The sequence below is a fragment of the Megalobrama amblycephala genome, linkage group LG8 (genome assembly GCF_018812025.1).
Source record: "Megalobrama amblycephala isolate DHTTF-2021 linkage group LG8, ASM1881202v1, whole genome shotgun sequence".
NCBI lineage: Eukaryota > Metazoa > Chordata > Actinopteri > Cypriniformes > Xenocyprididae > Megalobrama > Megalobrama amblycephala.
In genome coordinates this window covers 10,348,803-10,360,874 of record NC_063051.1, presented here as the reverse complement: position 1 = coordinate 10,360,874, position 12,072 = coordinate 10,348,803, and the positions used below count along the sequence as shown (strand labels likewise).

General features: G+C 35.1%; 1 protein-coding gene across 2 annotated transcripts in view; it reads left to right on the top strand.

Moving 5' to 3' along the window:
• The window catches only part of cacna2d2a (calcium channel, voltage-dependent, alpha 2/delta subunit 2a), a 383,618-nt gene that overhangs the window by 20,640 nt on the left and 350,906 nt on the right, over positions 1-12,072 (top strand). For both annotated transcript variants that reach the window (XM_048199167.1, XM_048199168.1), the window contains exon 2: positions 2,078-2,159. In XM_048199167.1, coding sequence (XP_048055124.1) covers positions 2,078-2,159 — 82 coding nt within the window. The remainder of the gene's footprint in view (positions 1-2,077; positions 2,160-12,072) is intronic.

Genomic DNA, 12,072 nt, shown 5'->3' with positions numbered 1-12,072 from the left:
TTCTGCAGGTGTCTTTAAAATGTTTTAACTAATCATCTCGTAATGAATGTCATTTCAGTTCTACTTTCTTAGTATGAATTATCATATGCGGTAAAAGACAACAATACTCAAGTACTGTAAAAGGTTTTGCCAAAAACTCAACTGACTGACTTCTCTTCTGTATGATTTCAGTCTCTTCAGACCTTACTGTACATGATTTATGAGCTTCTACAACTTTTGACCTCCTAACTGAACTCCTTTCCCCAAACTGATCATAAAAACAGTATAAATAAAATGGTAACACTTTACAATAAGGTCTCATTTATTAACATTAATTAACCAACATCAACTAACAATGAGCAATATATTTGCTACAGTATTTATTAATCTTTGTTTATGTTAGTTAAAAAAAATAGCCAATTATTGTTAGTTCATGATAGTTCACAGTGCATTAACTAATGTTAACAAATTAAACCTTACTGTTTGTGCTTAACAAGATTAAGAGAAAACTGTTATTCATTTTTTATGGTAACACTTTACAATAAGTGCAACCAAAGTGCAAATAAGACCAAATTTTTCTTTGATACAGAGCTAAGAGATGGTTACAACTACGCTGCCCAGCCTAAAATAGCTTTCATATTGAGAGATACTTGCATGCATCAGGGATCCGCTTTCAAAATGCGGGGTATTGAAATCGCGTTGAATGCGCGCTCGCGTTTACTTTCACTATTAGCGATCGCGCGTAACTCTGTAAATATGGAGCGGTGGCAACCGTTATCCAACTGAATTAAATGTTTTTTTATTTAAATACAAAGCAAAACGACAGTGGAGGCGTACTGTAAACGAAGCTGTGGCATATTCTGTCCTAATCATCCTAACCACTCTGTCATGGCAACAACATCACGAGACTACTTTTCGCCTCAACGAGAAATCTCGTCACATATTAGTCTCGCGAGATCTCGTGCCACGAGATCTCGTCACACCCCTAGATATTAGCATAAGACACTGGATTGAATGAATGAGAGAATAACCTTCTAGATTCTTATAATACTAACATGTCACAGAGTTAGTAAGATGTAACATAAATTACCAAATAGGAAATGAAAGTTGGAGTCCGTAGATACCAAACATGCTGCCAATGTGATCTCAGTTAACTATACATTTGCAACTATGGAACATTAATACCAAAATAGTTCAAAAGAGAGAATTAATACATAGAATAAAGCCTATAAAAGGAAAGTCATGAGATGGGAAAATTGGATACGTGTTTAAACATTTCCCAAGTGGTTATATAAAGAATACATAGGATTAAGAGAGTTTATTTGTCCTTCTCAGGAAGAATGAGTCACTAGTCTCTACAGCATTCTTCCGGATCATAAAAGTACCATATAGGACACCTAGGTTGGCCTGTGTGGGCCACATTTGGGATGCTGGTTGCAGTTTTAGGGGGATGGGTTCAGAGAACTTTGATAGTGAGAGTGAGTTTATGGGTAATTCATTAAATACAATGAATAATTGTGTGGCTGATTGGTCCAGACGCTACATTTATTTTATTTTATCCCATATTTTTTTCTTTTCTTTTTTCTTTTCTTTTCTTTTCTTTTCTTTTCTTTTCTTTTCTTTTCTTTTCTTTTCTTTTCTTTTCTTTTCTCCCAGATTTATTTTATTTTATCCCAGGTTTATTTTATTTCATCCCAGATTTTATTTTATCCCAGATTTATTTTATTTTATTTTATTTTATTTTATTTTATTTTATTTTATTTTATTTTATTTTATTTTATTTTATTTTATTTCATTTCATTTCATTTCATTTCATTTCATTTCATTTCATTTCATTTCATTTCATTTCATTTCATTTCCAGAACTGGGACATCAGTCATAGTGGGCAATATTAATGAAATCATTAGCAGACACAGATAAACACCATCCGGTAATTTTTGAGATACTCTTTTTCAGTGTGCTACGATTAGGCATTCACATGTTCTATTGCTGCTCACTATATAGGACAGATAGTGTGTGAATTAGGATTCAGCCATTATGTGATGGTGATTATTACTAAATTGCATTGCTGTTAACCAATGCTTTCTGTGCCTAACAGGATGATGCACTGGGCCGGTCGCATAGAGAAGGAACTGGAGAAGGTGCTGCAGCTGGTCACCGGAGGCCAACAAATGAAAGGAGTAAGTTGAACATCTTTAACCTGTTACACCGTACTACCACTCTAGCTGAAATATATTCTGGAGTTACAGAGTTTTAGGGCAAGAGCGTCTCTCTTCAGTACATCAATGTGGAAGCAACCATAATAATCACACTGTATTATTTACCTTTGTGGTGGTGCCTTAGGAAGAAGCTTTATCTAGTTTATGATGTTATGATAACAGTAGTTGCATAAGATGATTACAGTAATAGCAGTGTTTTTTGTGTGTATAGTTGTTTCAGTAGTGACATTTCATAACAATCATTCACACAATCTTGGGCACTAAACAATAATTTTATGGTAGTTTCTGAAAGCCTGAATTGTACTGTATATTTCATACAGAATAGCCTATTTCACATGCATGTTTCACTTATTAAATGACTATTCTGTATAATTGCATAAAGTAATTTCTTAATATTTAAATATTGTGAGACCATGAAATGCATTTTTGTGTTAAATGTAACAAGTTTTTTGTTTATTACAAATTACAGTATGATCATAATGTTTTTAGTGAAAAGCAGAATTTAAAAATAAATAATTTAAATAAATAAAAATTGTTCAGACATATTTTGGTCTCAGATTTTGTATATATAGCCATTTTAAATATTTATTTAAATATTAAGAAATTATTTCAAGTAAATTGTGTATCTCTGGCTATTTCCATTTTCAAGCTGTGTCAGTTTTTGTTTGTTCGCATTAAATATATTTTGCTGGGATAAACAGCAGAGAGTAACTGATAGTGAGGATGAACATTCTCAGTTGTTGGAAAGTATATTTTAATTTGTCCGTCCGTATGTACGTGTGTGTGTGTGTATGTGTGTGTCTGTTTTAGAAAATCCGTTTGGGACACTGAATGCATGCAAGTCTGTGTTTGCACTCTCAGTAGCTGGAGGTTGCTGAGTCTGTGGTCTGAGTGTGTGTGTGTGTGTGTGTGTGCAGTGAGTCTGTGAAAGCGCATTTATCTCCGGCCCAAACAGGAGTCGTCACAGGGAGTGCTAAATGGCCCAGCATGTGCAGAAAAAGCCATTTTCTAAATGGATGCCTCTCCCTATATGTGCGTCTGATAGAAATCTTCCCTGGGCTACGGCGGCCCGCTAACAAGATTGCTTTCCTTCGTCACTCTCTCTTTCCTTTTCACGCCCAGTTTATTCCGATATTCTTTTCCCACCCTTTCTGAAAAAAAAAAAGTCTTGCAAATGAATTCTAAGCAATTTTTTTTAGCTTCCCAAAGTTATTTTTCAGAAAGTAAATACGAATAGAATGGACTGGCCGCATTCAGCATGCGACAATCCTGAATACATATTTGGATCTTTTGCTTGAAAAATGAATGTGTTGGAAATATTTGGGATATTTTGGGGGGGAAAAAAACACAAGCTGAACACTAATACTTAACCAAAACGTAAAGTCAGATAGTAGATGTTATTCAGACCTTAGAGTGGTTAGATAAACCCAGTAAACATGGCTAGGACTAGTTATAGAAATGATATGATGTATGATATTGATATAATCTGATGACATTTGGTCATTTTGAGATGATCAGTATCAGCTGGTAACTTTACCTGTTTGCCTGAATATGAACTTCTTATTTTTGGTTGATTTTTTTGAGTAAAAATGTAGAGCAGTTTCCAGAACTCTTGATTTTCATTCCTTTAAAAATGAAAATTAATGGAAAGTTTAGTAAAAATGTAAAGCAAATAAAGTATTTATAGGTCATACTTTCAAATATTTTATCTTCTTATCTTAAGTTTTATGTTGTTGCTGCAGATTTTACGAATGGTTGTTCATTTTTTCCCCTCTTTTTTCAGATTTTCGAGTTTGTAATGTTGTGATTTCTGATTAGTTTGGTTTAAGGCTTAAAGCTCTTTGATAAAGTACATTTTTTAAATGTCTATGGAAAAAATGAACGGAAAGTATATTTCCAGAACTCATTCCACTTGAGATCACGTTTTTATGCAAGTATAATTGATACTTTTACTGTTAGTTTCTGAAATATGTATTTCATACCACATTTTGATGGTTTCACTATTCTGTATAATTAAATTTTATGAAATTATGTGTTAATATTTAAATATGAGACCATGAAAATTATTTTTTTTTTATTTAATGCAAATTTACGTTTTTTTGTTTCAGACTTTTGTGTTTGTGGGTGTGTATATATATATATATAAATATAATGAATTGGAAATATACTTGGTGGAAACAGGAGATTATATTACTTGTCATGGTTTTACTGTGACATTTTTGTTTGAAATTCTGAAATTTTCTACTTGCTGTTTGAGAGAGGAACTCGGTTTGAGGAAGACTGTTGTAAAGTATTGTCAGGTTGATTCATTCACAATATTTTGTAATTGTATTTTGTAAATAAAACCAGTTAATTTAGATGTTTCCATATGAAGCACATTTTTAGGTTATACTTGACAAAACATTTTTGCTGTGTATGTGCTGGGGAATTATTTCCACTAAATCATTTAGGTAAAAGAGACTCAGCTGACAAAAGAGTTTGGGAACCCCTGAGATGAACATCACTTCCATCTTGATTTACTTTGCTTCTCAAAATTAAATAGAATGGACCTTGAAAGTGCTGCTCGTTTTCTTTCTCTCTCCGTTTCTATTTCCGTCTCTCTCTGTGTCTTTAGTCAGTGATGTTAGATAAGCAGTCGTACAGCTTTACTCCCACACACACTCCCTAACAGACTACACTTAGTTCAGTAGCACAGATATAAATAGAACCCGCTCGTGTGCAACTCTGGGCACCTCTTCAAGGTTATGACAGCTCATGTTGGGCCAGTCATCTGCATATTTTATGCCTTGCCCTAAGTTTATTTCTTTCTTGTTTAATTCTCTCCCCCCCCCCCTTCTGAAGCCAGCTGTGTGTGTGTGTGTGTGTGTGTGTGTGTGTGTGTTTGTTTGTTGGGTATTTGTGCACCTGGACTGTTGTGTTTTTTGTGTAAGAGACAGAAATAGACACTGAGACAAGAAAAGGTTTATAAAGTGCTGCTGAAAGCACACTGTTCTCTGATTCAGAAAGAAGAATTTGCTTGTCCTGAATTAAAAATCTGTTGAAATGAACCCTTTTAAACTTGGGTTTGTCATCGCCGACATGTCCAGCCAAGTTGTATTAATGTTACCATATCTCTTCAAACATTTGGACTATCAAAATAATTCAAATGGCTCATGCGCTTTTTGGCAATATACAGCTTATTATCAGCAAATGACAGTCAAAAAACCTAAATATGTATTTCAGCTTCAGGTTCTAAAGGGTTAAAGTAGGAAACACACCAAAAAGTTTGTATTTTTGCCTTGTTTTGTTTAATTATAAATATCTAAACATCCTTAAAACAAGATAAATTTACTTAAAGGTGCCGAAGAACATGTTTTTAAAAGATGTAATATAAGTCTAAGGTGTCCCCTGAATGTGTCTGTGAAGTTTCAGCTCAAAATACCCCATAGATTTTTTTAACATCCTATTTTGGGGCATCATTAACTATGCACCGATTCAGGCTGCGGCCCCTTTAAATCTTGTGCCCCCCTGCCCCCAGAGCTCGCGCTTGCCTTAAACAACATAAAAAAAGTTCACACAGCTAATATAACCCTCAAAATGGATCTTTACAAAGTGTTCGTCATGCAGCATGTCTAATCGCGTAAGTACAGTGTTTATTTGGATGTTTACATTTGATTCTGAACGAGTTTGATAGTGCTTCGTGGCTAAAGCTAACATTACACACTGTTGGAGAGATTTATAAAGAATGAAGTTGTGTTTATGAATTATACAGACTGCAAGTGTTTAAAAAATGAAAATAACGACAGTCTTGTCTCCGTGAATACAGTAATAAACGATGGTAACTTTAACCACATTTAACAGTACATTAGCAACATGCTAACGAAACATTTAGAAAGACAATTTACAAATATCACTAAAATATCATGTAATCATGGATCATGTCAGTTATTATTGCTCCATCTGCCATTTTTCACTATTGTTCTTGCTTGCTTACCTAGTCTGATGATTCAGCTGTGCACAGATCCAGACGTTAATACTGGCTGCACTTGTGTAATGCCTTGAACATGGGCTGGCATATGCAAATATTGGGGTCGTACATATTAATGATCCCAACTGTTACGTAACAGTCAGTGTTATGTTGAGATTCGCCTGTTCTTCGGAGGTCTTTTAAACAATTGAGAGTTATATAAGAAGGAGGAAACAATGGAGTTTGAGACTCACTGTATGTCATTTCCATGTACTGAACTCTTCAAGGTAAATTCCATTTTTGAATCTAGGGCACCTTTAACGATCAAAATTGTGTCTGATGATAATAATAATAATAATATAATAATAATAATAATATAAAAAATAAACCTTGAAATAAGTTTATGGGCCCTATTTTAACAATCTAAGCACATGGTCTAAAGTGCATGGCGCAGGTGCACTTGGGGCATGTCCGAATCGATTTTTGCTAGTTTATTGGCGGGGAAAATGGTCGGCGTGCCAGGCTCATGGTCTAAAAGGGTTGTACCTAGTCTAGTCTTTATGAGTAATGGGTGTGTTTTGGGCGTAATAAACCAATGCAATAAACCAATCAGAGTGTCATCTCCCATTCCCTTTAAAAGCCAGTTGCACTTGCACCATGGCGGATTCACTATTTACATGGCGGAATTTGCAAGCAGAAAAACTGAACGCTTCTCTAGCGAGGAAACGAATATGCTCGTGTGCGAGGTTAAAGCGCGAACAGACCATCTATGGGACAAGACGGATTCCACCAAAGCATTTTTATTTTTATGTACACAATAATAATCTTTAACACTGTAATCTTTTTGTTTTTAATATTTGGCATGTTTGTGTGCTGCTGCGCATCCCTGTGTGTGTAATAAGGAGAGTGTATGCGCGTTGTGCACCCGCCTATAGGCGCATATTACTAACAGGCTCTTTAAATAACAAAAAAATATTGGTCAATGGCGCAGTCGTTAGCAACAAATAGCAAACATGCATTTTTTCTACATATGATGCTGTTCTAGTAGTAATACTGTATATACTGATAAATAGAAGAACAAATAGTAACATGTTGATTGATAAATGGAAATGTAAAAAGTAAAAGAAACATGTTATATAGCCTAACTCAAGCTCTGTGAGACAGGATATGATAATTCCTTCTCTTTGTCCTGCAGACAGCAGTTAGTGTTTTGAATGACTTAATTAGGATGAAGTCAGGAATCATATTGGAGTAATGTGAACTGTCTAGAAAGCTGACCTCCATGACTTTTGATCTCTGCCTGCTTTCTTCTGGAGACCATGCATAATTCAAACTGACGGGTCACAGCTAATAACGCGGAAACGGCTACTGATGCCCCCTAAAGAAACACAGCAACTTCTCAAGTCTGCAGTCAGGATGATTTGTTTTGTCACATGTTATGTAATGAATTCTGTTTAATCTATTATATGTCACACCATACTGAAAACAGTTACACTGTAAAACTCAATAAGTTCAGAATACTCAAAACATTTAAGTAAACTAACTCATTTTTTAAATGTTAGTAGAACCCTACAAAACTAACATAACAGAACCCCCTGTAAATCCCAACATAACACAATATGAAACACTAACTTATGTCTCCCTATATTAATCTTGTGCAAAAACACACAAAATAACACTTAATTTCAACATTTATTTTCCTTATAAAGTCTGATGAAAAACATGCTGGGAATTAGACATTTGCTGCAACTCAATCATATTAAGTTCAGCTTACTGCAATCAAATTTAGAGTTCATGCAACTTTTTTTCTATTAAGTACAATGAACTTTAATTATTATTTGAGTGAAACAAACTCTTTTCATTTAATTAATTTCACTGTTAAGGCCTTTGCACACTGAGTCCGAAATTTTCGCATGCGTTTTTTCGCATTCGTAATCCTAAAAATTCGACCTTGCACACTGAGTCCGATGCGTATTAAGGAATGCAATACAAAATGAAGTCTTCAAGCAGTGAGCACGATTTAGTTGTCCTCTCTCTCTTTAAAAAGAGGAAATATTGGGTCCATCTAATTTCGAGATTGCATAGAGAGAAAGGAGAGTTTCACCTCATCAAGGAGCTGCGTGATTATCCCGAGCGTTTCAAAGTTTACTTCAGGATGTTAATGGCTCAGTTTGATGCTTTGCTACTGGCACAATTTGTCTTTGTATTCCACACGTTGTTTGTCATTCGGTGCTGCTGTTTTGTACTGTAGGCAACGTGGATCAACTTCTCAGATGGGCATTCGGGATTTTTGCGTTCGCGTACGGTGGCTCTGAATTGTCAAAGCGTCTCTCAAAATGCGTGCCACGGATGCGAAAAACACAGAAAATCAAACCTGATCCGAATTTTTTTTGACGGACGAAAGTTTCGGAGGCAATGTGCAAACGTGATTGACATAACGTGAGGGCGAATTTATTTTTTAACGTGCGAAAATTTCGCATGCGAATTTCGGACTCAGTGTGCAAAGGCATTTAGGTTTTAAATTGGTTTTAGGAACATGGCAAAGACCCTGTTATACTAGCAAAATCGAAGTAAGAAATGGTGTGACATCATTTCGAACAAACTCAGGCCAACACTTTCTGGAAAAGTTCACTCCGGCTGGTAAACACTTTTTTTGACGTGTAAATCTTCGGTTGATTTCTTCTTTTCAGTCCATTGAGTGAGTAAAAACATACTGGAGAGCAGCTTTATTGTAGAAATTAAAGTTGTAATTCTAATGGAAAATGACACTGACATTGTTTTCTCGTGTTTAATACTGTAAAGCTGCTGTTTTCAAGCAATCTAGATGCTTTCTTAACTGCTGCTTTCTCACTCCTGTCATTTTTGTTGTGTGTTTATTTTGTTATTAAGAGGAAAGTATTTACATATTCAACTAAACGCTGCTCTCAGGACACCGCTGGGATGTTCGTTAAAATTATAACGCTGCAAAGGTAATTCCAACTTCTTTTTACCCCTAAGTGAAGAACGTATCAGGGCTTTAAGAAGCAAACACATTAGCCATTAACTAAGATACCAGGCCTCCAGCTCATTACCCATAGTGCCACTGAAGCATCTACCACGTCAGCTCACATAGTCTGTTTTGTAAACACAAGCACAAACTTGAGTGAATCTGATTTGATTATAATAGCTTGACGCTACAGCATCAACAGATTTGATTAGCATGTGGCAAATCCATCCGCTGATGAAGATTCAATTTGATTGACATTTTTTCTGAAGTCTCAAATGTTTCTCCTGAGAAATAGACCCTTGTAGTCTCAGATGAGATCCAAAAAATATTTCTCAAGAAAAATGCAAATGATCTGAGCTGCTATCCACATCATTTTCTGGCTCTCTAACTTTATTGTATGACAACTATTAAACGATTTATGCGATTTAGGCGTTTAGAAAGAAAAATCTGAGAAAAAGTTGATACTTTAAAAATTTCCATGAAATCTCCTGAAAGAGTGACTTCTGAGCAATTATATTTTCCTCTGGGCAGGCTTGAATTGTAAAGCTGTATGTTGCAGGTGTGTGTGTATGTGGGCGATCTGTTCTCGCTGGTCTTTATAATCATGGCTTCAGCTGACAGCAGCGCTTTGAAATCATCTTTTATACATGAAATGTTCACATACACCCATGTATACACACACACACGTGGCTGTTGGTGTGTCTTCAGAGGCTGCAGATGTAATCGCTGCTCTGTGGTTTGGTTTAAACACAAAATGAGAAGTGGCATTAATATATTTACACAGCATTTACAATTTGTCTACATAAATTTAATTCAATATTATATATTTAAATACATTTTTCTAATTTTAACTTTTTAATTAAAATGTACCTTAAATATGAAACTAAACTAAACTGCCAGTAGGTGGCATCAAGTCACTGTCTTAATGAGTGAGTCGATTTGTTCAAATGACTGATTCATTCAGGAACGAAGCTCGGATTCATTCGTTCTGAACGCGGATTCAGTCAGTATAACAAAAACATTTCTGTTGCACGGGGGCTGTTCTGCTGGTCATCATTTTGAAATTTTCGTTGACGAAATAAAGGGAAAAAAACAGTATTAACAATACTGTGTCTAAAATGTAACTCACATTGTTCATTTAACAATAAGTTGAAGGAACATTGCATTTGTGCTGATTTGGGGAAAACGGCACTTTTGCTTGTGTGATATTGTAAAACAACTACATCTTATAATATGATATAATGACAAAAAATTGTCGGGGCAAAAAAATGCCCAGGTATCTTGAATTTTGAGGGCATAAAACTGTATGCATAGCTACATCACGCTGAATAAGACGAGTAAAGAAAATGCGGTACTTATTAAAAGAATCACCCTTTATTGAAATATATGAAGTATGAACACAGAAAATCGCTGTTAACAGGTAAATATAACATTTCCCATTCCATGACTAGTAAAATAATCACAACTTACTCTGTGTAAAATGGCGTAGGTGATGGACACCCTGGCGCTGGAGTATTCATTCATTCGCGCCTATTCATTTTAATATTGTGGTTATCGCCAATACCGGTATATCGTCACACCCTAAATTAACACGATATCGATATTTCATGCTTTGAATATCACGGTTATCGTCAATACCGGTATATTGCGACACCCCTAATTAATAATAATAATAATAAGTCAGCATATTAGAATGATTTTAGCTTAACATACAGTACTATACATATGTGGTCTACTGGTTAATGTTAACCAATCGCCAGACCGCTATTTAGACATTGTTTTAGATCAGGGGTATTCAATTAAAGTTCAAAGAGGTCCGGTCTCTACATTTCCTTTCCAGTGGAGGTGCAATAAACTACTAAAGCAATAAACTATTAAAACAAACAATGTACATAATCTAATAATCAAAGCTCTCAACATGAGGACAAAACAAATTTAACTAGTTATTTAACTAGTAATCTTCCCTTGCAATCTCTTAAGTAATTTTCCAAATTACAACATTGTTTATTATGCAATGCCCTTTATATGCTGATTAATAATGCTAAACATATTAAAAAGCCATGCCACACATTAACTCATCTCAAACCTGGTTTATTTAAATGCTGTCAGTCATCTGTATGACAGATAAAATAATTGTATTAGCTGTATTCATATTTTCTGCAGTTTTTAGCGAAAGTATCTATTTTGTTGCTCACCCTGTTTCTGCTACAGTTGGTAAATAACTGCGTCATCTGCAGCTCTTCTTAATGTGGCGCTTTACGTTTTTAGCGAGGGAGAGAGAGAAGCAATGCACATGGAGCGGAAAGGACTTTTGGCTCTAGATAAAAATATTATAAATATAGCTCCAAAAGTTCATTACCACAAACAACCCTGAGTTCTTGTGGGGTGAACTGCTACGTTGTTTTGACGCTCTGCTCACTTTAATCTGTAAAAATGGTAAAACGGCGCAATTACGTCCCACGGTCCACCACTTGAATAACACTGTTTTAGATATTGCAATTGTTTGCCAGTTGGTATATTACAGTTCCTTTGCTCTAATTTTGTTTAATTTCAGTTGTCAGTTTTGCTGTCTAGGTTAACTTGACCTCAAAGCAGTGATGAAAATGATCTTTACTACTACTAATACTAGTAAAATACCTGCTAGCATGTTAAAGATGTGAATATGACATGGTGCAGTTGGACGTTTTTCGACAGAAAATCAATTTCAGATCACTGATGATTAAAGTTTTTGTTAAGTTCATGTTGTCAGGGCAATAATTTGACTGTTTTGATTCAATTAAACTGAACTGTTTTTTGAGGATTTAATTGGGTTATGAATGCCTGCGATGCATGTTTCATCACTGCATCGTAGTGACTTCATCATGAGAAATGATTTCATCTAAGCTAATACACACACATCCTCCCCTCTTTTTTCCTCCCAAAAGAACATATTAGGAGATTTT